We start from the raw sequence: 27,865 nt of genomic DNA, 5'->3' as shown, positions 1-27,865 counted from the left end.
AATGTGTAGTCACATTCAACAGTAATTACTTATGTCATATTTTTTATACATTGAAAAAGGTATATAAAACTAGACGCTGACGATATTTGTTTGTTATCCTTTTCAGTTTGATGAAGTTATGAAGGATAATTTTTTTCCCAACTGCTCAAAGCGGTTTATTTTTACTCAGACCTGTATTTTGGTGTTAATTGAGCACCCCTAAAGGATTCGACTGTTTTCGCTTGGCCTCATATTGGCTGTTTCTCATGGAGATCCTTTGGCAGGCCTCACACAGTCGCCCTGTTTCCCATTAAAAAGCCATTCTGCCGTGGTTCTTCTGGGAGCCATGCAAGTAAATATATCCATTTCCATAGAAAGTGTTTTGTTTTTGGAGGTCCAGTGTTTTCTTGGGCTCCTCTGCTCTCACTCAACTCAGGTTGGGTTCCTCTCAGATGTGTGCTGGACCCCAAACCCCTCCACCGCACCCCTGTGTATATATATACACCCCACAATGGAAAACACAAACAGAACCCGAGTCCCACTCATTTCTCTCTCCAGCCCAGAGAGGACTTTGTCATCTGCAAAAGGATCCGCACCGGAAAAGACAAAACAAAGGAGCAGTTCATTACGCTGCAGAGAAGCAGTTTGTGAGAGCATGTGCGTGTGTGTTTGCCTCATTGCATATGCTACAAACAAACAAACAAGACTTAGAGAAGCACAAACCAACAGGGAAACCTGCAATAAAAGTGAAATTGTGTGGGAAGGATATGACAGATGTTTATAGTTTGGCTCGGTGTTGAAATGCGACCTCACTGCTGTGTGTTTTAACAGCTGTTTCTCTCCGTCTCTGTCCCCCCTTCTTTTCTTTTTTCTGTGTCTTCTCTCAGGTTTTTAAGTCATGATGCAAGAATCTGGGACGGAGGCGACGAGTAACGGACCAGCCAGTCAAAATGGAGGAGCGAGCATGGAGGGCGGGTCCAGGGAGGGGCGACCCGAGAATGCCACACCGTCAGTGGAGGTGACTGCGGTTGACCTCCTGCATCTCCAGCAGCACCAGGTAGACCAGTCCCCCTTTCACACCTGTCTTCACTTTATTAAGCCATGTCAACAGCAGGCCTCATTCCCCTCTTAAAGTGCCCCTTAATATTTAATTCCATCTCAAAGTACATCTAGTACATAAACACATTATTATTATTATTTATGTATATTGAGGCTCTCTTTGAATATTTAAAGAAGGGGAAGTGCTCTGCCTGTGTGATTGTGTTTGGTTATGAACGTGTTTATCGTAGCATGCAGAATCTGCATTTTGGTAAAATATTTATAATGGTGTTCTGACATATTTTAAGTATGTAGGTGCTGCAGGATTGTGTAGACAGTTAAGAAACTGTGACATCCAACAGGATGACAGCATTTTTCACCGGCTCATTGTAAACACACCTCACACTCACAACTAATGCCACACTTTGCCACTTTAACCAATGAGACGCCGGGATGCGCGGCGGTGCTGCTGTCGGTGGAGCCCAAAACATTTTCCGCCATCTCAGACTTGAGGCAAACAGACAAGCTTTTTCTGTTGGTGTCAGCATTGTGTGTGGCACACGACAGTGTGTTTAAGGAAACAACATTGAAAAGATCATTGTGTCATCCGCTATCTCGGTCTATCCGACAGGGCGGCTGGGGTTGTTGTCAGGAGCTGTTTGGTGATGATGCACAGGCTCTGTGCCGCTGTCTGTTGTCAGAGCACATCCATCAGGGAGGGCAACAATGCTACAGCATGGAGCAGCATGCTGCAGCACAGAGTGGGGGTATGGTGCTATAACGTACAGTGCAAAGCAGGAATTCAGTATTATCATTCATCATCTTTCAGCAGAATCATAATGCCATCATGGTATGATATTGTGACTCTGTGATGTACAAGTCTGTTGTCAGAAGTGATGATAACCAGCAAACTCAGTCATTTCTTATTTTGACGACACAAGATATGAAAAATGTGTTTGTAAATAGCTTAGCAGTTTGAAAAGGCATTGTCTGACATCTGACTTGATGTGGTATACAGGTTAATGCAGTGCTAATGTACACATTTGTTTCATCATAATGTGAAATTCATAATTTTTTAAGTTTAGTACTCTGATCCTCATCCCTACTCCCCCAGCTCCAAGACCTCACCTCCATCCCATCTTTTTTCCAGCTCAAAATGAGCATGTCGTCAGTGAGAAAATCACAGCCATACTGAATTCATTACTGCAGTAGTCACACAAAACCATGGATACAATTTCAATAACTGCAGGCCACAGTTGAGTAAACAGTTGCACTGAAACTTAATTCCTGTTGACTTTTCCTTCATTCTTTGCCAGGGGCACATTCTGATTCGCTCTGCAAAGACAACAGGGTTACAACTTTGATGAATGTATTTGAGGCAGGGGGGGAGAGAGAGGGGGTGAGAGAGGGGTGTCATGGATGTGCACTTGACACCAAGAAGGGATGGAAATAAAGCCTCCCTGCTAGAATAGAGCTATCCGTCCAAGCATGGTCCCTGTTCTCTAGTCATCCAGAAAGAACTATTACTCCGCAGTATCTGTCGTGGCATTTACAGGAAGGAAAAACTTTCTCTTTCCCATTTCAAAGTATTGCAGTCACATATTTTGCCCTCTGCTTTCTAACTGTGGTAAAAAGGCACGCTGTTATTACTTTATGCCTTTTGAACAAATCCACTGGTTAATTTGTGTGGCCCACAGTTGGAGTTGAAACAGAGGGTGGCGTATTAATTGTTGTGTGTGATAAATGGCGCGTGGATGCGGAGGACGAAGGACGAGACGTCTCACTCTCAGCTCCTGACACTGGGCTTTGATAGGCTACTTACCATGGTAGAGCTACTGGGACGGCAGGCAGGCAGTCTTTTTATTCTCCCATTAGACTAACCCAGGATTTTCACTCATGCACCATGAACCATGTTAATTGTCCCTGGGGTATTACGATCTTCGCTCAATTACTTGATAACTTTTTACTTTTGCTGCATTTCCCAGTCTTTCTTTTAAGTTTTATTTGGAGCTCACACTAATACGCCTCTAACTGACATGCTGACGTTTTTTTTTTCTTCTTTGTTCTTCACAAAACATCCAAGATGCTATTACCCCTTTAGGTGAGGCAAAAATCAATCTAGACTCTTCTCTGACTCAAATGTCTGCGAGTCCCTTGAGTGAGCGGGAACAACAAACCTGGCAGTGGCATATCATTTATTCTTATTAGGGGACATAACTATGAAAGACAGTCCTCATTAATAAAGATGGGGGATGGAATAATTGTAATCTGTTTGATCATCTTAATTCTGACAGGGGAATTCATCTTGTAGACTAGTCAGATTTGGGGGAAGTGGACCATAAGCTTGATTTAAGCATCTCTATTAGTAAGTCAAACACTGTTTGTTTAAGAACCAAGGATGAAGAAAAGCCCCTGTCTGTTTTTTGAGTTCACTTTGTGAGGAACTCCGTTGTTATCTGTTGTGATGTAACCATTGTTCATTTGGGTGTGCTTATAATGTTGTTGTACCTATTTGTTTGCAGCTCCTTGTGCATAATATATGAGCATCCTTGTTTTTACAACATAAATATAATATTTGTTTTAATACTCTGTGTTTCTATTGTGTCGCAGAAGTAGTTTTTTTACACTATCCACATGAGGAAATGAAGATACTGCAGGATAGAAAAAAAACACAACAGAAGAGCTTTTGCAATAACCCGTTTTGTGATTTCACAGATTTTGCAACAGGAAGTTGTGTTGTGTAGCTGTTGTAGTAAAAAAACACAGACAACAGCAACAATTATGATGATAGGGACTTTGTATCAGTTTTGAAGCTGCTGTTTTTAGGACATTCACACTCCCTACATGGATTTCCTGTGATGTATGATCATTTTATAACATCTCACATGTTTAACCACCCAAACCATTCCTTCATTCTAAATTTGGTTGAACTGATACAACTGTAGAGCATTAAATATTAATATCCTGTCTTTTAGAGGAGCCCTTTTAATCAAGTTAGAGCGAGTTTTAAAATATCATCTTGTCTCTTCCTCTCAGCGATACTGTGCAAATATAACCCAACACTATCTTAAAGGGTGAAAAAAATAAAAGAGGGATGAGTAATGGCTCTTCTTTCCAGGCTGCTTGGTACCCTGAAGATGATTCCAACATAGTATGGGTTGTTGTTTTGTTTTTTTGTCTTCTGCTGCTCTGCCTGCGTGGTTGAGGTGTCCGGTGTGTTGCGTGTATAGAGAGGAGAGAGTGACACGCATCACGGTGGCTGCAGAAAGAGCTGAGTGGGCACAGGTTTTCTGTTTGCATAATGCAAGGCCACTGTCCCTGGTGGAGGCTTGAGAAGGTGGAAATGCACATCTTAGCCACCGTCATGGAGCTCTGTTTTGCCAAGCTTTAGGGGGAAGTGCTAGATGATAAGCCTCGCTATCACAGCACACTCACACAGACGTAGTCACACACACGCAGACATACAGTACACATACATGCTCAGAGAGAATCAAGGCCAAAAGGCCAGGCCTGGCAGTGTAGGGCCTGCTGGTTTCTGGCATCCTGTCCATATTTTGGGCTAATGGTCAGACTGGGGGAGTTAACAGCATCAGGTCATAGAGGAAGCCACAGAACATTTGCTGCCTCAGATCTCTGTTAATCGCATGTACTCTGCTGCTGAGCTGAGGGCAAGAGGGACAGAGTGCGATGCCCGGATTGAAATACATACAGTGTTTTGGTGTTTCACAAGAAGAACGCTGCCTTATCGCCACACGTTTGAATTGAATTCCTGCCAGTATCTCTGTATTTACTCTGCTGCAGAATTATATATCTGTGCGGTGCAGTGCTGAATATTTGACACGTGTGATAAAAGCTTCTTTGCTCTGGGTGCTTTTTGACCAATAGCAGTGGTGCATTATCCTACTGACTGTGTGCTTCCTTCCTGAGCCTTGTCATCTAAGTCATGCACTGTGCGAACATGTATCCACAGAGCGGATCACAGTGAAAAGACCCGAGCCTCCATCTCCAGAAGCTCTCAGGTATCTTCATTTATAGTGTTCATATTGTCACAGGAGGCCAAGCACAGGCTCCAACTTATTGGAAAATCTGGCGGAGAGGATAACATCAGTGTTATGACACTGCATATTGCCCTAAATTGCTTTATTGGTAAAATGATAGTGCTCGTCCAATTTGAATAATTTTATGGAATCCCTCACAGAACAGTTTAATTATGTTATCACACAACTGGCAACATCTGTCTTAATACCACAGCACATGACAGTTTTATTACAGGCTGAATTTTTTTGCTGGTTCTGGCAATTGATGTGTGATCTGATTAATAATCACACAGATGGAGGTGAAAATTGAACAGTGATGCACTGCAATGTCGAAAAAAGGGGGAAATAATTATTACAGGAAGAAAAAACACAGTCTATGTCAGAGAAAATATCACAAATATTTTACCAAGGCTCAATCTTCTCTCATTTTGAAGCATATTGCTTTTTTAAACCCAGCTTCATGCATTCTTTTATTAGAGGAAAAAAACTATTTAGTCTAGGTGCAACTTTTCAAATCCTTTTGTCACCAGAGTTTTGTTGGTGAGGTTTTGGGAGGTAAACCACCCAGCACCTCTGCTTTGTCTTATGATGTCTCCAAGACAGCCAGCCTATGAACTCATCCATTTTGTTGAGTCTACCTCCAGCCACCGCTCTCCGACTGGGAGGAGATGAAGCACAGGTTGCATCTGTGCCGAGGCCCATGGTTTAAAATAGTTGACTGTTGCTCGGGTCGACATCCTGTTTACACACCCTGCTTATGTGGGCAGCAGGAGGGGGATCACAAGAGTTGTTTGACACAGTGGTAATCCGAATGGACTCAAGTAAGAACACACACACAGTTACACACATACACAGTCACACACACATTCACTCATCTCACAGCGCAGATCTCACCTCATCACAGCACAAAGGAAAACAATATTATATTAAATATAAATGACAACAACAAGTGATACAACTTTTTGAATTAATACCAACCTTATTCAACCAACAAAATTACTAAATAATCATATTTACTTCATTAGGTAGGATGAATTAAGAAGGTGAATTGATACATCTGAAAATACTATCAATATATAACCTCACCAGCGTTAACAATGTAAAGGTAGTTTGTAAAATCCATCTGCACTGAAACAAAAGGGAAATACCTAAATGTCATCATCATCTGTTTAAAAACAGTCAGTAGCTGTTATGGAGTGGGACAGACACACTGAAGCCTGGTCCCCCTGAGTTTCATCATACCGGTTTTCTGTTCTGTGCCCTCCTGCTCTCCACCACCTCATTATAACCATTCAGTGCAGCCAAACACACAGTTCACTTGTTCTCCCTGACAAAAATGTCCTCTTCCTGTCACCAGACAACTGAACAAATATTTGATCACGGCTCATAAATGCTAGCTATAAACAAAGACTAACAGTAATTCCTGAGATGTCAACCATATCTCTATGTCATGCTGCAAACTATTTTGACAACAGTGAATACAAGCAAATGAGACGGCTTATCGTATGATGCCAAGCAAAATGAGATGTTACAGAGAGAGTTAGAGGATGTGTGGCTGAGCAGACATATTTCATTGTCGAATATTTTCTATTTTGACCACATTTGGGAAAATCTTTGTGTTTGAGTGTGAAAAATGTGTTTGCGTAGCATGGACAGACTGAAATGGAAACAATTGGGCAATAGATCTGTTTAATACAGGTAGATTTCTGATCATTTGACCAACCATTAACTATAGGTAAACAAAAGGCAGTGTGTAAAGAGTTCAAACATTAGGACATACAGACTACAGAGTTGGCTTACTCACTGTTACTCACATTACCAAGCAGATGTCTTATGAAACAAAAGCCGTTTTCAAGCATGATTTCGAGAGTATGTCCACACAATGTGGTCTGGAGTTTCTTCTGAGTTTGCTTTTCACACATGAACAATGTAGCAGGAGATTCTCTGCTCAGATGAATTCACAGCAACACAGAAAGTGTTCAGGTGAGGGGTGGTGCAGGAGGGAACACAAATTCAGCTGCAGAGATCACACAGCACATCAACACCAGCGTTGGCCCTCATCACCAAAATCTCTCGTGACATTTTTTGTTGGTGTTTTCTATGTGTGTGGCACCACTTATTCATCCTGAGATATTTGTGTTTTTCAGTTTTCTGTCTGTTGTGCGTTAGAAATGTCATCAACATGCCCACTCACTCATGAGGAATCCCTAAATCCTGCTGTTTTCTCACATGGGCTCATTGGGAGATTATCCAGAGTTTTTACAAGGCGGCTTGCAAAAGAAACACCAGAGAAAGTCAGGAGTCACTCACTCTGACAATTTCATCCTCTCACACAGCCACTAATCCAGCTGCAGCAGCACACATGCAAGATATCTGACTCCCTTAACTGATTTCTCATATTACCTCGGACTCGTGTTTGTATGTAAACATAGTCAGACAAAAACAATTGTGCACCCTCTGTCTTTAAGGTTAGATATACCTTTATGTCCCTGTGGAGAATTTATGGATGAGGGAATCTCTCCAGGATGTGTGGACGTACAAATGCCTCCCATGGAAAAGATGCAAGTGTATATGCTGGTATCATTAGGAAGACCAAAGTGGTTTTCATTGTGTGGCGCCCGGATGTTCTTTGATGGCCTTAGTCTGCGTGTTTGTGCTGAAGTGGGCAACTCTAAACTTTGAGCAGGTGTCTCAAGCAGCTGGCTGGAGGCAGACAGGGAAACACGTCTGCGTCAGTTCTGTATTAAATGGCTTAGAGAGAGAGGCCTCGGCAAGCCAGAGGACTAATGCATCCTCAATGTTTTATTTAAACATTGTGCCAACAACTGCTTATGACTGCTCCACATCAAGATGCACACACAAATCCCCAAACAAGCGCACACCCACCCCCCCACACACGCAGGCACGCAGAGTAATTTTGCGCTGTTTAGCCGAACAACTTGTGTGTTTAGTGTTGTAAATAAGTAACCGTTTTAACAGGGCCTCAGGAGACTGTGGTTGGGAAAGTGCACGCTCAGACATGACTGGCTTTAATAGCCATTGTCAAAACACTGTTTAAACAAAACCCTTTCTTCACCCGATTGGAATGTTTACATTTAGTTGAATAATAATGCCATTTTAAGGAGAAGCTATTCTTTAAGGATAGCCAATCTGACCCAATTTATTAGGGATAGACCTAAGGATGCACAGCTCCTCTTGGGAAAACATTCAAGCGCAGGGCCTATTCATTTTTAATGAGAGCACTACTTTAAAAACTTCATAGAATTAATATGTATCAGTGAAGTCTTTCCTGTGCATAAAACTTCAGGGTAATTAATATTCATAGGCTGTGCTTGTTAACACCCCCAATGCTAGTGCAATGTAGATCCAATTAACATAGAATGGACCCCAAGGATTTGGGCAGATAAGGGTTAAATGAGCTATTGAAATTGAAACCGCGACTGTCTCCTCTTAAAACACTTATTTGTTTCACTAAGCCCTAATATTTGTTGCAGATTAAGGCATCTTTGGGATTTTTACAGGTAAACAGCCACAAACGTGGAGTAGCCCGATCCTGTGCGCCTGCTTGTATACATGTATGCATAGAGGTCATCACCTCCTCAGCCCAGCTAATGTGAAAATCCTGTAGCGAGTTTGAATTTCATATCTTATTCATAATCTCCTGGCACAATGTGGGTAACGGACATCAGAGTTCATTCTCGGCGTCAGGCTGTGAGGCCTGGCCATGCAGGCTGGGAGATGATGGGGGAGGGGGGGTAATAGGGGGAGCTAGGTGGTGGTAGCAAAATACCTGTTTGCCACCTGCTGCCATTTGTTAGCACACAGACGGCATTGGTCCCCAGAGCATCCTGACACAACTGTGCCCAGAGCGTCTCAGCTCCACAAGGACTCTGAGTTAAAGACCAGATTTAAACAGGTGACCTATTTCTACCTGCTTCCCCAGGTTTTTACTCATTTTCCACCAAGGTTAACATGGCAAACTAATGTCACATCAGAGAAATTAATTGAAGTAAAGCAAAATGAAAACAAATGTATTTACACTCAAGGAAAGCAAATGAATACAGTCAAATAACACAAACTTAATTGCATGAGTGTCCCAGTGATTTATTATTGTACACCCATAAAGTTGGGGAACTCGTGAAAGTGACAAATAGCATTAAAGAGCCGAATCAGCAAAGATTTGACTTCCCTGGTATTGCTCAAGGTCCAAACCCCATAAGATCATATGTGGTCAGACATTGTTAAGCCACAGACGATATTATATATATATAAATTGAGTCATTTTCCTCATTACCAGTAAAACTGATGTGTAAAACTGGTTTGATTGCCCCTTTAAGATCCATGAAAAATAGAAATAGAAAACAATATTTAATTCACCAGCATGATGAAATCACATAAAGGTGACAAATGATGATTTTGATAATGTTTATATATATATATGTGTGTAAATGTGTATGTTTATTCACAGCATTTGGATTCAAAATTTAGATTGATCATTTGCACCATCGCATTCATTGATTCCATTGATGAATGACACATTTAATGGAATTCATCAGGCACAATTAATTGTGGACCAACGTTATCTGTTGTGTTTTCTCCTTTGTGTGCATAGTATTTTATGATGTGTTTCACACAATTTTCTTATAAATCAGAGGGATTCAAATAGAGATATTTTAATCATAATGTCCTCACCAGACTGTAGCATTTTGCTGCATTGAGGTGGAAATGAGCCTTGGATGCAATGTGCGTGCACCAAGGGCCTAAATGCTTGTTTAGTCCTTTTAGTAATAATCATCATCATCATCATCATCATCATCATCTTCATCATCATCATCATCATACTTAGTAAAATATTGGATATTTGCTCTGCAGTAAAGTAACTGGCGAAATTGCTCAGGGAATAAGTTTGAAAATAACACAATAAGAACATGATCATGTAGTATAGTGTTGGATCTCATACAGCTATGTATTTGTAAAATATTTGTAGTAATTTCATACAACATGGTGTATATCTCTTTTGCTATGATACTGAAAACCCCTGACAGCTGTGTTTGTCACGCAGGGAGGAAAATGATAAACTACTGACGCCGATGATCAAATGAGCCTTCATTGAAGTAAATATGCATGGACAGCCACACCATGTACAGGTCTCTCTGAGTAAATTTGATTGTTTGACACGCATCCACCCATCAAAGTATCTATCAGTGATTAATAACAACCCTCTTGCACGTTCAGCAGTGACATGGCCTCTATTTGAGAGAAAAATGGCACAGGTCGGTATTCACTGGTGAATAGCTGTATACCATTTAGAGAATGATATGCCCTGATGGGATGTCTTGTCATAAATAATAGTGATGGCACCTCTGCATCCTGTGAATGACATGTGCCATAAATACTTGGCCCGGCCAGAGACAATGGTTCATATAAATCCTTGTGCAATCTTTTCTCTCCGTGCAAAAAAGATATATATTATTTAAATGGACAATAAAAACAAATGTTTTTTTCCTCCTCAGTCGGCGGCAGAGAGACCTCCGGAGCAGGACAATGTGCACCGCTCCCTCGCTGTGGTCTCTGATGCGCTGTTGTTATTTGCTTGTTTACAATCTTTGACATGATGTAATGGGATGGCTGTGAAAGTACTAGCCAGTAAATGGCACAGAAAATAAGACAGTCCTTTATGTCTCCCCCCCTCCACTTTTCTCTATTTCTACCCCTCTTTTTTTCTTGTTTTTCCCCGGCAAATAGGGAATATGTTCTGCATTTGACTGAAGGAACATGAGCCTTGAATATAAGTAACTGTTTTTTGCATTAGGTACTCCCTGGAGGTAGGGGGAAAATATCATGTCCCTGCGTGAAATGCGAATGTGAAATCTAGCAGAAAGAAATATTTATGACCATTTTCTGCTTGATTAGAGCTGGATGACATGCCTTAGGAGACAGTGAGTGGACAAAAGGCAGCAGTGCTGCTTCTGGACAGATGTTAAAGAAAGAGTTGTTTAGGGAGGAGGGTGTTCTGTCCAGGGTTGTGTGTGTGTGTGTGTGTGTGTGTGCGTGTGCGTGCGTGTGTGTGTGTGCGCGCGCGCGCTTGGGCTGTCTCTGTGGGTGGGATAGAGGTTGGCCGGGGGGGGGGTTCACGTTTGAAGCATGGTAGAGGAAATCGAGTAAGTCCAACAGGAGTGCACTGGGAGGCAGATGGTGAACACACAAGATTAATCACTGGTCTTGTTCTCAGATACAGACAGATTCAAGTAATGTGTCTCAGATGCCAACGCCACATTTAATATCTAAAACACAAGCATAACTTACCAAAGTAAACTGGTATCATCTGAGGTTTGACAGCCACAGAAAGCACATGTGTCACTTACACATTTCACTTCTGGTTACAATTTATCAACCAGTTTAGGTGAATTGAGATTTAGTCCCACATGTAGTGAACTGTTTTATGTTGCTGCAGCAGTCAGATAGTTGACACTGCTTTCACTGCTACTGTCCAATGTCAAAGAATCAGACTGCCTGGTCTTACTGGGGGTCGTAACTTACAGTATACAGGCATCAAAAGTGTATTCTTAGTGCTTCAGATGACCTGATCATTTTAAAGAAGACAGATTAAATTTAGATGTAGTTTAATTTGTTGTAACGATACTTAATGTTTTATATCAATTGTAATTACAAACCGAAGCATAGGCAGATTTTTCAAAATCATGGGCCAAACAGGGGCCACAATTGAGGAGCTAATTATATATCAACCATCATTTCTGATTCAGTAAGGTGCAGATTTAAGTCATTCCTTCTTTACTGTTAGCTCTGTAGCTTTGAGCAAAGCCACATATTGAATATATTTTTGAAAATTGTTCCGCGTTCAAGCACATTGTGTACTTTAAAAAAATAATTCTTGACAAATTGTCATCGACTAGTTTTTTGTACATTTTTTTAAAGACCAGACAGCACATATATGGTTGTTCTGATGCTTGAGACTGCTGCAGTGAATGCAGATTCGGGTCTGACCCTTTCATGATTACTATCTGTCCTATCAATAAAGGGCCCAAAAATATCTTTCAACTTCAACCACCCCTAGAGAACAGACTGAATCAGCTGACTTGTAACCTGTTTAACCTCTTAATAAGTTAGCATTTACTTCTTACCAAAAATCTGCAATTTGTTTGACTTGAATGTATTTCAAATCTCATGCATGCACACTGAGAGATAATCCTGGGGCATCAGCCTCACTGTCTCACAGTAACTCCCCCTCAAAGGCTAAAATTGTCACTTAGAAACTGGATGGTGTGTAGAATAAATTCCTGTCAACTATAACTTAATGCTCTCCTGTCTGCACATTAGCATATTCATGCTCAGTACATTATATTAGCATAGATTGCATGCAGTAATGGCAAGGGCCAAAACAAGGATTGTTCAAAAACATACAGGGCCACACGTTGATAATTGAGTTGTATGGAAATATACAGTAACTGCACAAGACACGTGGTCCAAGTGTAACTGCAGTCAGTGTGTGCATCCTATTATGGCATTGTGTTATTCTGAGAGTGTGTTAGCATGTTCACGTGTCATCACACAGTGTGTGCTACAGGTCCAGTGGAGCCCATTGGGACATCTTCCTGTCAGGCAAATCCCCACAATGACACTTTGTGTGATACTGTTTAATAATTTTGGATAATTAAACACACAGAGAATTTGTATTCCTTTGTCAGGCCAGGGACAAACACCTCTGTAATCATCACCACTTTCAATAGGCTTATCAGTGTTGTAGTACACCAGGACAAGTGCCAACATCTAAATAATTACTTAATTACTGTATTGATGCAATTGTCTTGGTTGCACAAGCAAGCCATCTTTGGCAGTGGAGCGATTGTGTTTAGATGGAGCCTGTGACAGGGGAGAAGCCACAGCTTGTGCAGCCATTTCCAATGGATCAGAGAAGTACAAAATTGAGAGAATGATTAATTTTTCAATTTCTCTCTGCGGATATCTAATAATTGTGCCCATAGATAGCCAAAGGCTCTTATTAAACATTAACATGCAAAAGAAAAGTTAGAATCAGAAAGATGGTATTTTGGATTGAATAATGTAAAATATCTGTAGGGCAACAGGGAAAGCAGCAAACTAGTCCAGGTTTATTCTTCAAATGTTTTCCAGCACCGCAATGTCTACTCCTAATTACTGAGCTCTTATCTGCACACTCAACACTATATTTATTTTTCCTCATTGCTAAATGCAAATTTCTCTTAACCTTTTAATAACATGTACATGTGAGTAATTTTTTTAAAGAATCATTAGAAATGTCAGTTGGTCTCTGCCAGGATTGTGTTTTTAATTGGTATGTAACTATACTGGACGGACAAGTTTTTATTTTTTAATTCAAGTTTTTGATAATTAATGTGTGGCTGTCTCCAGCATATAAATGTGTTCTTCTTTGATGTAGTAAAGGCAGTGTTGCGAGGCATACGGTTCTTATTAAAATATATCAGCATGTTATCTTCTTGCTTTCCAGTAGATAGACACTTTGCCTTTAAGAAGCCGAGCCTTAGACGAGGTTCCACTCTCAGGTCTTTCTCTGTTTCTCCCTGTACCGTCTCCATCACTTTGCTCACTTCCACATAATATCATCTTCATCTCAGATAGCTGTGGCACAGGGGAACTGCATTTGTTGATCAGATTTGGCTTGGCTGACGCCTCCTCCCCAGAAGTATGGGGATACGCGTGTAATGCTTGCCTGAGCCCAGCCAGCCCCGGCTGATTGAGTGATCCTGCCTGTCACAGGACAAGATAACCACATCAGTAAATACTCACAGTCCTCGGCTCGCCACTACCAGGGGCAGCGCTGCACTCCACAAACACTGATGCACTGATTTCCAGCTCCATGTTGTGTCACGAAGGCTAAAAACCCAAATCATGATACATATTTAGTTTCATCCTCTTATCACTCCATTTTCTGTCAGAGCTATGAAGGATGCACATTTCATATTTATTACACAGACACATTGTACCAGCTCACTGCTTCTCCAGAGGGAATTCTGACTCAAGTTGCAGTTAGCTTTTCTTCTCAATTTGATGAGGTCTCTAGCCGATATCACACCACCAGTCTCCGGTTTCACAATGTGATCTTTTGATATTTCCCTCTCTTCAAAACATCACCAGCGTGGAAGACGGATTGAATTAGCGATTTGGGGTGTATTTATCTCGATCTGAGAGTAATTTGGCGCTCTCTGTCTTAGCACTCGAACTCAATGAAAACAATAAATGGTGTCCTTATCTTCGTGGAGTGAAATCAAGATAGGCTCAGGAAGCTGTGAGTTATTTGTGGTTGATTCTGAGGGAATGGAAATGGACACCCCTCTCACATTACCTCTTGCCATACAGTGGGAGAAAAGAGCGAGGCAGGAGGGGAGCTTTTTTAATCAGCAGAAAGCTGTTCTTTGGATTTAAAAGTGTCAAAGATGGGCCTTACCCCTGCAATGAGTGAAATCTGGTCAAGTCTTGTGTTAAATTGAAAACGGGGCTGCTGGGATTTGGAGGTGAGGGGACAGGGGACTCAGTGGCAGCAGCATCTTGGTCAATTATCACAGTCTCCCTCTGCTCCACTGTTTCCTCTGCTTCTGCTTCTCTCTGTCTGGCCCACTACACAACCAAGAGCATAAGGAAACACACAAAAATTAAAGCTGCAAGCAGTGTTGAACAGGCCCTCGCACTTCTGCACATTTTGAGGCCTGTACCCCTCAAAATGCAGACGCAAGTTGACACAGCTGCATGCAGCCACAACTATCAAACACTACGTAGATGAGTAAGAAGCTATTTCTTGCTTATGTGCGTCATGGTGGACATCATGAATTGCAATTCCTGTACAACAGAACAGATTGATGAATGATGATTGTGACATCGGGCGTACTTCCTGTTGCAAGGAGGTGGCACTATGACTGAACAGTAACTCGGGTTGGGACTCTTATCAAGTTACGACAAATTCCTATGTCATGGCGAAACATCACAGATTTGACACCACACTCAGACACGCCGTTTAAAGAAAAATACATCTGTTCAAGATGTTTCCTTGCTGCTGTCTCTAGATTCCACACAGCGATTTTGAAGTAAATCAGATAAATCCTACAGAAAGAGTTCATTAATCTATGACCAAAAGGGCTGACTTGGTCCTGTTGGGCTACGACTCTTTTGTACGTCTGGTCATGCTACATGTGCAAGGGGGCTGATTCGTTGAAATTTTCTTGGTGGCACTGTTGAGCTATTTTGCCACTCCCATGCAGGAGACCCATAAAATATATATTTTTTTGCCGTTCTGATGTTTTATGTCTTTCTAGGGTTTAGCCCCTCAAATGAAATGGAAGGAGCAGAAGAAAAATAATAAAAATTCTTTCAGTGCCCTCAAACCGAGGTTGGTGGCTTGGGCCCTAACAAGAGTGGTAGATTATTAATATGAGAAAATATTTTTTAAACTGTTTTTGAGATAAGTCTCTAAATCAAAAAATATTTAGCCTCAGACATATTTGCTTTGGATTTTTACCGCAGGTGGTTCCAAGTGTTTGCAAACTGCATGACACATGAATGCTTGTAGGAGCATCGCACTTAACGCTCACGCTACAGCTGCATGTCCCGGCACATCCTCGCAGCCTCTCTGGCAGGAGAGAAAAGGATCACTTCCTGGCAGGTGCGATGTGGGGAGCCACAGCTTGCCTTTTCGCTGACTCGCCACACACCCAAAAAAAGAAATAGTTACCTAGTGGAGGAAGGGAGAAAAAAAATCTAAGTTACCCACCTCTCTATTTATACGTGTAATGTGTGTGCTCTATTTTAACCACCTAAGCGGGAGCTAGGAAGCCAGCACTTGCCCCATATTTTAACCAGATGTTGAGGAGGGGAAGAAAAGCCTCGCAAGAGTCTTGCAATCAAAATAATTATCTTTATGGGTGGATGTTTACAAAGTGTTAATGTGATATTCTGCAGGCGGACTAACTGAGTGAGCTTTTATGTGTTGAACCTGAAAAAGGCTTCTGTCTATTAAAGACTAACACCTTTTTTTCTTTATATGGGAGCAATGTAGTTTATAAATGTCCTTGTAGCTCTCTTCAAAAGAGGGAAGGAGCATCTATCGTCAGCCATGATCCTCCTCTTCCTCTTGCTTGTCTCACCTCTCCCCCGACCATGAATCACAGCAGACAGGACAGACAGGAGTGGATGCGGCCTCTTTGATAGACAGTCAAAGAAGCACTAGCGGTGATTTGTAGCTACAGGGAAACAGTACTGCTGTAACCTGTCCTCTTGCCAAGCCTTCATATCAGATACAGGCAGAGGTCCATATTTTTCTCATAGGTTACATTTTGCTAAATCAAATTATGGTTTCTAATATGATTATTTATTTACTTATTTATTTATTTATCACCTGATAGGGGAAGTCAAATTAAGATTAACAGTATGTAGGATCTCGTCTAATATAATTTGCTTGTTTCGCTTCAGGGGAGTTTTTTTTTCAGAGCACATTAGCTTTGCCACATTCTAGTTTTGACAGACGTTTTCTCACAGGAATTAGTGTTTCATTTGAATAATAACAAAAAAAAAGTGAAATCTTCTGGTTTGCGGGGACATCTGTGTCCCGGAAGAATAAAGAAGTAAATGAGGGGAAAGAAAAACAGGTAATTATGTTGAAGCAGCAAATGAATGACCCACTGACCCTTAATCCTAATTGATTTTGCTGTGGCAAATTGTTTTTATCACCTATTTTGATGTGCTTTTGTTAACTCTCTTAGCTTCTATTTTAGATGTAGTTAATTGGTTATGTGAATAAAAGAGTAGAAATACAGAGGGAGGATTTTTTTTTGTCTCTTGCATTTACCAGCAAGGCAATTAGAGTTGGCAGCTGGCACTTTGTAGAATAATGTCACATCCTGGAGGAAGAGCAAAGACTTAACCTCCCACCAGAGTCATCATAGCCACAATGTTATTTGACTTTATTTACTGTTTAAAAACCATGCCTGCATAACATTAACACACTGTTGGCTGTTTGATGCAATAGTAAGGCTTGTAGATTACACATTATGCAAATGAAACCGAGAGAAAAAGGCAGCAGCTGTTTGTATTTCAGAAACAAGACTGTTCCGTGAGTGGCTGCCCTGGGTCATGCCGGCGACCTCACAAATAGGTTGCAAATATGTGGCGGTCAGCGAGTGAAGGCAGAGTACAGTGTAACGCTGCTTGTGCCGAGTGCACTGTCTGGGCGATGACATGTGCTACTTTGCATGTAAATTCTTTAGTGATTCACCTCCAAGTGAACCTACTGAGAGCGATTCTAGCACTGGCTTAAAGACAGAGGTGTGTTTTTATGACTAGGTGAGGCACGTCCTCTCCAAGGCCTTCGAGCACTGTATCTCTCCACCCTCCCCTTTAATCACTGTATCAACCGCTCTCATAAACTCCATGAGCTGTGTATTAGTGTGTGTGTTTGTGCATGTGTTTAAAAGTGTGTGTGTGTGTGTGTGTGTGTGTGTGTGTGTGTGTGTGTGTGTGTGTGTGTGTGTGTGTGTGTGTGTGTGTGTGTGTGTGTGTGTGTGTGTGTGTGTGTGTGTGTGTGTGTGTGTACACCCACGAGCATGTGCCCTTTCTTGTTTCCCCGTTTTTAAACTTAATCAGCAAAAAATAAAAGCCGTTGTAAGCCAGCTCGTATTACAGAGGTGATTATTGGTAATAAATACTTTTTATACATACTTATTTCGGAGGCAGTTTTCTTCTTGCGCTTAATGAGAGTAATTTGATTTGCTTGAGAGATTACAGTTTCCCAGAATTAATGCGGCAATCCCCATTCCAAGATAGAGTGAGATCTAAGATTCTTCACAGGTCGTGTGCTGCTAGATGCACCCCTCTCACATAGCAGCTAATGGAGTTGAACAGCAGTCTGTCATTCCCCTGCCCACCACCCCAGCAGCTCTATAGCCCACATGCCCTTGGTTCCTGCAGTGCTTGTTGTTTGGGCTACTTCTGCCACCTGCATTTCACTTTAACCTCTTATTCACAACCAGCCGCTGCTAAGAGACTGTCTGCAAACCTGGGGCGCAGGTGATTTATTGTATTTATACAATGTTCTATCATCAATGTAAATGCAACATCTGGACAAATTACTCACCCAGTTGCGCTAATTCAAGTTGCATCAGTTAATTTAACCATAGTTTTTCCTACCCTCTTTCCTCAGGTTCTCGTATAGTGTGATATTTCCATTACATGTTTATGCAAGCCCTTCAAGCTTAGTGCGTAACTTAATTTGAGCTGTGATCATCTTCTCCTGCAACATTCATCGAAGCCTGCAGCCTGCAGGTCTCAGCGCCTAAAGCTGAAGGTGGCTCAAGCAGATTGAGGGCGGCCAATTCTGTCACCACAGTGCACTCTGCATGTTAATTAAGGTTTTAGAAAAGTGCTTACGCTCAATGGACTTTCTTGCTTTGCTTGTTAGTCCATAAACATTCAAGAACAAGGCTGAATTGAAAGGGGATTTGTAAAATCAGCCAACTATGAATGTGGTTGGACAATCTAATCTCTCGTCCCAGACTTCAAGCACCTAACATTTTACCTCTCATGGTGAATAGTAGAGCCCAACTGATATATTGTTTGTTTGATAAACGTGGCAGATAACCTTTCACAGATATTTCAGTATCTGTGTTTATACGCTAATATGAAAATGTTTATTTGACAGAATTGAAAATGCAGAAAAATATATGTTAACATTTTACATTTTTTAAATATTTTTTGTTGTTTGTTGCATTTGTGTTTTCTTATTATTTATAGTTATTTATAATAAAGGTCATAATATGGTTCAACTATAAAATATCAAACCTCAATTTGATGTCTTTGTCATAAGAGTTTCACATTAACTTAGTAGGAATGAGTGCCATTTTGAAATATATTTATATTTGTATCAGAAAGTTGGCATCAGATCATACCCAGACATCCATATCTGTCAGACTCAGGATAGACATCTCTCCAACAACTGGAAATCAAGCTTTGTCTTGATCAAGCGTTTCTCTACCAGCTATTCTGTTTAATTGATTTAAGCTCATGTTGCTTAAACATACAGTTGATGATTATGTGATTGTCATGTGACCAAAGCAACCTCATCCACGTAGGTTGTATGACATACTTTGACTGTTGGTGCTTGCATCTTCTTGATTGCATTTTCTACTGGAAAAAGCATCCAGCTGGTCAGAAACCCATCTTTTTGGCAGTTATTTGATGTTTTTTGAAACTTTACATGCTTTAAACAGTTCATTACAATACATTATTTACAGCCCATTTACAGCTCTCAATTAGTCTAGTTGACTATGTTGCAAGTTGTCTAGGTTTCCAAATTGAGAGAGTGAGAGTCTTCACCCTCCTCTTCACCAGAACTGCCAATCGTTTGTTTCTTTACCTTCCACACCTACATACCAAGTCAGTGAAGGTTAATAACTCCTGGAATAAGAGAAGAAGCAGTTTACGAAGAACCAAAAAAGTGAGGCCCACCATGTGTCACGTCGTCTGTCTGTGAGACGATAATACATTACTGTCCAGTGTGACGGGTGATGTGTCTGGACCCTGCTGGAGATTATTCCTCTTTATGGCCGCAGCAATCAGATTTTTTTTCCCTTCTTTTTCCCTTCCTTTATTCCTGGCGGCATAGGATCATATTACCCATCTTGGAATGACTTCAACAGAGACACTGCTATTCCCAGGGAGCTGTCTCTCCCCACTGCAACTCAATCCATAGCCAATTGGACTGGCCCATGATTTATAGAAAATCCTCTCCTTCGGAGAAACTCTCACTACACACACACACACACACACACACACACACACACACACACACACACACACACACACACACACACACACACACACACACACACACACACACACACACACACACACACACACACACACACACACACTTACACACACACTCAGGGAATTCTCCCTCAGCAGCTCATGATGTGTTAGGTCTCGGGTCAGGATGGTTCAAGGCAGTGGGAAAAGATGTACAGTCGCAAACCTCAGAAAGCCTCACCATAAATGTTTCAGGACCATAGAGGGACAAAGAAGGATATGTTTTGCAGTTTCTTAATGAAATGAGCGGGAGATGATGTTTGAGTGCTCTTTGGGCAGATGTCATTACACATCCGTCTTCAAGGGATCAGCCAAAATTTGCTTTGGGCAGTGTCACGCTTGTTGTCTGCTTCACTGATTAGCTGGATTATTCATCAAGATGAGTTACTTTTGCATCCACATTGAGTTAATCAACATGCCCTGTGGTGTCGAGTCCGAAGAGTGGTCAGCTGACAACACAGGGCATATGGTAAATTTAGGCACGGAGCAGCATGGTGAACCATGACCAACAGTCTGTCTGCTCTTTCCCCCCTCAAGCACCATCCTATAGCCGTGTGCAGACTACATTCATCTATATTCACCTCAACTAAATTGGAAGATTTAGGAGGTTTTACAGGTCCAATTGCAGAAGTCTCCTGTGTACCGATGATGTTGAGTCCTCCCGGCTATGAGACCAAGGCAGATAGATCTTCCCATTCTAAACAATATCATTGAAGCATGATAAAATCTGCTCACAGTATTCTAGGTCTCACGCTGGGCTTTTGGAAGCGCCCGTTTTCCCAAGCACAACACTCCCCGCTACAAAAGTGATGCAACACTTCCACCAAAGGTGCAATCGGGAGGAGTGTGTGTTTTCTAACAGTCCGTCTAAGTACCCAGCGCAGTTGGCAATGCCTGTGCTCTTTTCCTCCCACTTTATCAACTTGACGGATATTATCAGCGTAATCAGTGGTGGGCATCCCGAGGCATCATATGCTCAGAACAAAAAGCTAAGGTCAGGGAGAGAGGGGCTACTGAGATCCGCCTGCTGCATTGTTCCCAGATCGTTTGTGCTTTTGCCTTCTTTTTTTTTTATTACTCTTCTTAGCTCATTTGATCCTCCTCTCAACTCTTCATACTTATTTTTTTATTTCTCTTTTTCTCCATCTGCCTCTAAACGACACCTTAGCAATGACTGCTCCTCCAACTGATTTGCCTGTGTGTGACCTCCCTCCTTTAGTGGAGTCATTCACGGGCAATGCTGATGTAGAAAGCCTGGCTCTTGGCGGGCAGACATAAGAGAGACAGTGACACGCGGCTGTGCGCTGATAGACTTTCCACTGGAGTGGATTAAATCAGCATCAGGCTAGTGGAGCTGATTACCCCAATATGAAAATGCAGTATCTTAATGGTACATATTTTCATGAGGCAGCCCAGTTGCCTTTCATTTTGCGGCTAATATGTCTATTCTTATGAGTCATTTACTTCTTTAATTACCTTTAGCAGCAGATGCACAATGGTGTATTAATGTGAATGATTTTTACTGCCACTTTATCATACTGAGCCTGTGAAGTTGAAAGGCGTAATTGAGGTGGAAGAGCAACTCATGAGAGAAACAATATTTAGTTGACAGCTCCTCTTGTACTCTGGGAGGGTGTTTATGATTTTACACCACACTAAAGCTGTAATAAACACAGTATTCATTTAATAATGGCAGACTGCGGAAATGCTTTCACTGAGATCTACTCAGTTATTGAATCATCCCAGGAAGTTGTTTGGCACAATCAGACGACGCTGTGCATATGCATGTGTTCTTGCATTCTGTTGCATGTGTCTCATCGTAGTGCCTTTGCATGCGTTTTTCTAGGGTAATGAAATAACTGTTTGCAGCAAGCAGAACCTTATTTGCCATTCTCCCATTTGCATCATGTGCAACTTTGACATTCCATGTCATTTGCATGTGCGTGCTTGTGGAGCTTGTGGCATGTCTGTGTGTTTTGTCTGCAGCTTGTGTACTTTCCTTGGTGTGATTTTCTGATCCCGACCACTCTGAATGGAGGCCTTCTTTAGCCATCTGTTGTTAAGCTGCTGGCTAAGCAAGGCTGGGGAATCCAAACAAACGCAGAGCACACAGCAAACGGAAGCTGTCAGGCCAGCATAGCTGAGCTGACCTCGCCGGGCTGGGGGGGTGGACGGGGTGGTGGTGACCCCTCCGTACCAGGCTCCGAGCGCCCGAACGCCTGGTCGGGGCACTGTTTACTCTCCCCTCCACACACCCTGCAACCTCCGCCTCCCCCTCTGCAATATTCAGATTTCCCCCCCTCTCTTGCCATCTCCATTTTACCTCTCTTTTTCTGTTTCACAGTCTCATTCTCTTCCTCCATCTGTCCAACCCCCCGCCCTCCTCCTCTCCTGCTCTTCACTCCACTCCCTCCATCATCAGTCCTGCTTCACAGAGCCTTCTCCTCTATCTCCACTCACAGTTAATAACTTTGCTTTCGTCTTGTTTTTCCACCAGTCATTTTTTTTCTCCTAAAACATTTGTCAGGACACTGCATTACCTGCTCTGTAGAGAGAGAGAGAGAGAGAGAGAGAGAGAGAGAGAGAGAGAGAGAGAGAGAGAGAGAGAGAGAGAGAGAGGTGTTACAGAGGGAGGGGTGTTGGACAAAAAATACCAAAACATTTTCATTAAAGTCAAATTGTGTCTTATGTAAGTGCACACACTGCCTTATTGTTTAAATGTGGTTGTTTGAAATGTTTAGTGTTGTCATAAATATTAATAGATTAGTTGAAAAGTGCAGCAAAGGAAGGGAATCTAATGGTTTGAAGTGGGTATAAAACGTTGATTTATTTATGTATTCTACATGAATTAGTTTGGAAATCTAAACACAGGCTGGAGAGTGTTGTTGCGAGGGCCCTGTAATGTGCGAGGTTTGAGCATCAGGGCCTGTTTTCCATGTGGAGTGGCTTTTTGGAAATGGCATTAATTATATACTTACTGGGAAACCAGACTTTTCCTGCTTTGCATTGCAGATAAACGTCCGTATTACTGAGGAAAAGAGGAAGAGAAAAAAATGCAATTAATATAAATAGACATGATCCTCACTGCTTATCCCCTTACATGTTTAAAAATCACCCCCTGCATAAAAAAAAAAAAGCCCATGTGCATTTCAATTAAAATGACATTATTCCAAGTGAATTCCATCACTATATGTTTGCATACTCAACACTTCTCTTACTCCATATCCGCTTTCAGTCATACTGTGAAAAGAGGATCAGTTCCACCCCCAGCTTTACTGGTTTCATCGCCACTGGCTACAGTATATTATATAATTAATGAAATGATTGGATAACTTTGCTTTCTTGGACACTTCATCTACTTACTAATACCACAAATGTTTGTCTTTCTGTCTGTGTGTCCGTATGTGGAATGCATATCTGGCGAAATGTTCACCTTATCATCTTCACACTTGGCATGTGTATTGTGAAGGGCCTGAGGAAGTGCAGTGTCAAATTGGATGCCATTTGAACACATGATACTTTCAATATTAATGGTAAAGCATGGTAATAAACAGGCGGCCAGTGCACTGTGTCAGTGGAGGTTGGGCAGTGTGCCTTCAGTCAGTGGACTGAGTTGAACATGTCTTCTACGCCTTTGAATAAAATAAAGTAGCCGCCAGGAAACTGGGTCAAGATTCAGGTCAAAATCTCCAGATCATTATGATAATCTGATTATTTTTATATCACCATATCGGACTGAGACACAGACATTCACTTGTGTCAAAGGTGCTGATCTTTGTGGCAACAACATTCTTAGAATCACTTGCTCTTTAGCAATTTGCCTAAAAGCACAATATTTGTTGCTGAAAATCTTTATATTGCACTGAGTTGTAGAGCTTTAATTTGAAAAGTTGTAAACTTGGGTCTAAAGATTGTGTTGATTGCTAAATAGACCTACAATGTATGATAAAATAACATTAGTTAATTAAATAATTCAGACTTGTATCAAAAGCTTTGCAAATAAACAGTAATAAAGCAAATTCAGTTTCATTTCATGAAAAACATTGACTACAAAATCTTCACACAGATGTACTAGGTAGGATGAACAGAAAGTTTTCTAACTTCACTCTGCACCATAGACTGTTTATAAAAAGCTCTGCACACAATGTCCAGCAAACAAACAACATAAAGTGACAGTATATAGTAGAACTGTTTGAGGAGGACTCACTGATGACAAGGAATATTTTTGAAATAGCTCCAGAGCATCAACACAGGACAAGAGAACAATCCATTCCTGACAGGTGGGGCACTGCACTAGTTAGTTAAATGTGCTGGTGAATTATGTGGAAAAGCTTGTGGAAGAAGAACCTGGCCTCTTGGCTTGGTTAGGTCACAGCTGAGGAGCAGAGGGCTTCGTCTTTGAAGCAGAAGCAGAAGTGATAAATGTCAGGTGAGTTGAGACGTGCGATCAGTCAGAAAGTCGAGCAGATAACCTTGACATTTAGGCTGCTGGTGTTGAAGCCCCGCTGAGGCTGTGGAGCGAGACCAGAGGGGCTGGTGTCAACTGAGCCAGACTACATTAAGAGCTAACCTATTAGTCGTGTTGTTGCTGGCTGTCTCTGAGCTACACTCTCCTGCCTAATAAAGCCCGCCGAAACATGGCTGCCGAGTAAATACGCTGAAGCGTGCATGCCAACACACACAAGAATGGAAATGCACAAACAGATGCACGTCTCGTTCTTTCTCCTTCTCTCCGAGTGGCCGTAGGGATCCAGTTACACCTGCTCGCACATCTTCTAGCAATTAGGAACAATCTGCTTGAAACCATTTCACGTTCAAGGTCTTCCCCAGCTGTGGCAAGAGGAGGAGGTCTCTCTGTTGATGGGCCTGAACAAACATCACTGGCCCCGACGTTCCCCACTGTCTGACTCCCGAAGGAGGCACCCTGACCAATTTCCCCCCTGAATGTTTTCCCCATCATATTTCCCGACATAGTCTATTTTCTCTGGACCTGTGTTTCTGTCCCATACAAAACAAATGCCGTGATTCAGATGCCTCCCGTGGATTTTTAGTGTTTGATTATAACTGTGGGTCAGTACAGTTGCATAAAGAGAGAACAGGGAGAAACATATCTGAAAATATGTCTGCATTTTGCCATTGTGGGAAAAAGGTGCAGTGGAGGATTCAGCAGAGAGCAGTCTTGACTGTGTGGCGATGCTCTGAGTTGGGATTTGTGAGACACCCAGAGCTGGCTTTAGCAGCAGGAAACCCCAAAGCCTGTAAATAATCCGCATGTGCAGACTGCACATAAAGACATTCAGTACTTAGCAGTTCCCTTATCACAGCGTGATAGCCCAGGGACATAAGAGACGCTCCTGCCTCTATCCACTAATATGGCGTGAAAGTAGATGCAGATAAAACGCCTGTTGTTTATTGAGGAAGTTGCGTTAACATGGGGAAGAGGGTGTGAACTTTGAACACATTTAAAATGGGGGGAAATAAAAGAGGATTGCAAATGACAAGGATACCAAATTGCAACGTCTTTGTTGCTGATAAAACCTTGTCATGTGCCGGAGGCTGTTTTCTAATCAAAAGCACCTGGAGGGTTCACACCCTCCATGGTGTGTGTGTGTGTGTGTGTGTGTGTGTGTGTGTGTGTGTGTGTGTGTGTGTGTGTGTGTGTGTGTGTGTGTGTGTGTGTGTGTGTGTGTGTGTGTGTGTGTGTGTGTGTGTGTGTGTGTGTGTGTGTGTGTGTGTGTGTGTGTGTGTGTGTGTAGTACACAGACATTGAGAGTGTATGTACAGTGTGTGGGTGTAGGCGTCTATGTCTGCAGTTGTGTTCATTTCCAGTAACAAGTTTGCTTCCCAAACAACCTCAGTTTGTGATTGTATCAGGTTGTTGGTAGTTGTGTGTGTTTAGGCAGAAGAAACTACACAAAACCAATTTGCATCAACACACAGTATCACAAACTCAGATTTTCTTTGTTCTGTTGTAATTTGTGTTTTTAAGTAAACATTACTGATTGAACATTTTACCTTTTATACAGCACAAAATGAACCCGTGTAAAATGATTAAAGAGTATGATTCTGTCCACTTGACTGTGCAGTGTCGTTCTCACAGCCCACTGTATCACTGTAGCTTTAAGCTGATCTGTCATTAGATTTGGACTATTATACCTGTCAGTGCGTAGAAAGCCTCGCACCTGTCATCAGCTTCCAGTTTATCGCATTTTGTCTGGCACTTGCATGTCTATCAAGCACCCACTCCTTCGAATGGGAGATCAAAAGAAGATAAATTCCAGAGGAGCAGGGGGAGGAGGAGGCAGAGAGCTCTGAAATAGCGGAGTGGGTGCTGTGTAAACACTGCAGTGACAGTCCACAATAGGTTATTTTAGCCCAGCATTAGGCCTCTCGAAGGCATGCCATCTCCAGTGGCCTTTTTAAAATACAAACATGACAGGAACATTCCTGAGCGTCGAGCAGACCCCGCAACACAGGTTTTCATCCCACTCGCCTTGTAGCCTCATTACATTTCAGACCAACAACAGTGTTAACTCGTTTCATGTCTTGGCTTTCTAAAGTCACACTCTTTTTGTCAGCCATATGTCATGCAGCAGAGATTTCAATTAATTATATTTCAAGATAATCATCGACTTTGTTTTGTATCGTGCATGATTACATAATTGTTGGCCTTAGTTTTATTGGGGAAAAAAAAATTTAATGAAGCCATAGACTAGAATAGTAGGTGGCTTGTTGATTTTACACTGTCATGCCATGTTGCAAAATACCATCATTGTTTTAACTGTCATGTGACTCGTCTACTCTAAGCCAAACTCGTTAGGCATTACCTGAAGGCAGTCACGATCATCCTGTCTGTAGCACGCAACCTTTATGCTGTTAATAAATCATAAACTATAAAGACAATACTTGGGGGGGAAATGCTTTTCAAACATACATCTGGACACTGTGGACACTGGGGTCAAGCTATCAATAAATGTTAATATTAGGGCTGGACAATATGGCCAAAAAATGATAGCAAGATAAACGTTTTCTCTGTTTTTATCAGTCAATCTAGATAATTATCTAGATTGTGAAGGTTGTGGTTTTTAAACTTGCTTTCTGAGCAGGGAGACAAACCTCACTGTGTTTACACAATGTATTAAATGTATACATATTAAATCATTGTTGTATTGATGAAAATTATATTGTGATAATTATTGATATTGTTTCATTGCCCAGCCCTAATTAATGCTAATACTTTGAGTAACGTAATGAGATAATCTTTGCTTTTCAGAGCTGTCATGAATATCAAAATATGAATGCACTTGTTAACGTTGCATTATGACTGTGTCAGTGAGGGGAGACTTCCCAGAAATGTATCTGTTCATCCATTACTGTCTGAACTTCCTATCATATCCTGTTGACTCAACTCTCTTTGTTCCAACACCCTCGGCTGTAAACCCTAGACACACCGCACACACACATTTCACTGCATGTGTCATCGGTTACAGGGAAAAGAAAACAGCCAACTTTGTTTACTCTGCAACATGCCCGTAACACCACGCCATGCATGGGCGTTGTGTATGGTTTTATGACAGCTTTTCTTTTACTTTAGAATTTCCTTGAGTGTTTCAGAGTCAGACAATACTTGTCCATGATGTAGTAGCACTAAAACTTAATCACAATCATGTCATTGTTGAATCATTTGTAGATAACAAGAGGTGTTAATATGAAGTAATCACACACATTACACAAGTTATATTAATTTTATGAATATAATTTACAAATTAAGATCAGGAGAAATAAGATTTTTTCCCCCCAATAAAATATAATCAACAAAAAAATAGTATCCTTTAATTAATTGATTTAGCAAAATAATTTTTTTTCACATCAATACATTTTCTTTGGCATTTTTCGATGCTCGATGATTTTAAATCATTAAAAAGGTTCATAATGTGATTACA

At 41.5% G+C, this 27,865-nt stretch overlaps 1 protein-coding gene across 10 annotated transcripts in view; it reads left to right on the top strand.

Annotated features, from left to right (window-relative positions):
* Window positions 1-27,865, top strand: part of foxp1b (forkhead box P1b) — a 153,289-nt gene that overhangs the window by 72,592 nt on the left and 52,832 nt on the right. For all 10 annotated transcript variants that reach the window (XM_034585338.1, XM_034585332.1, XM_034585336.1 and 7 more), the window contains one exon: window positions 867-1,036. In XM_034585338.1, the coding sequence (XP_034441229.1) occupies window positions 878-1,036 (159 nt within the window). In that variant the 5' untranslated portion in view covers window positions 867-877. The remainder of the gene's footprint in view (window positions 1-866; window positions 1,037-27,865) is intronic.

Source organism: Hippoglossus hippoglossus, chromosome 5, assembly GCF_009819705.1.
Source record: "Hippoglossus hippoglossus isolate fHipHip1 chromosome 5, fHipHip1.pri, whole genome shotgun sequence".
NCBI classification, from domain to species: Eukaryota; Metazoa; Chordata; class Actinopteri; order Pleuronectiformes; family Pleuronectidae; genus Hippoglossus; species Hippoglossus hippoglossus.
This window is presented reverse-complemented; position numbering and strand designations above follow the sequence as displayed.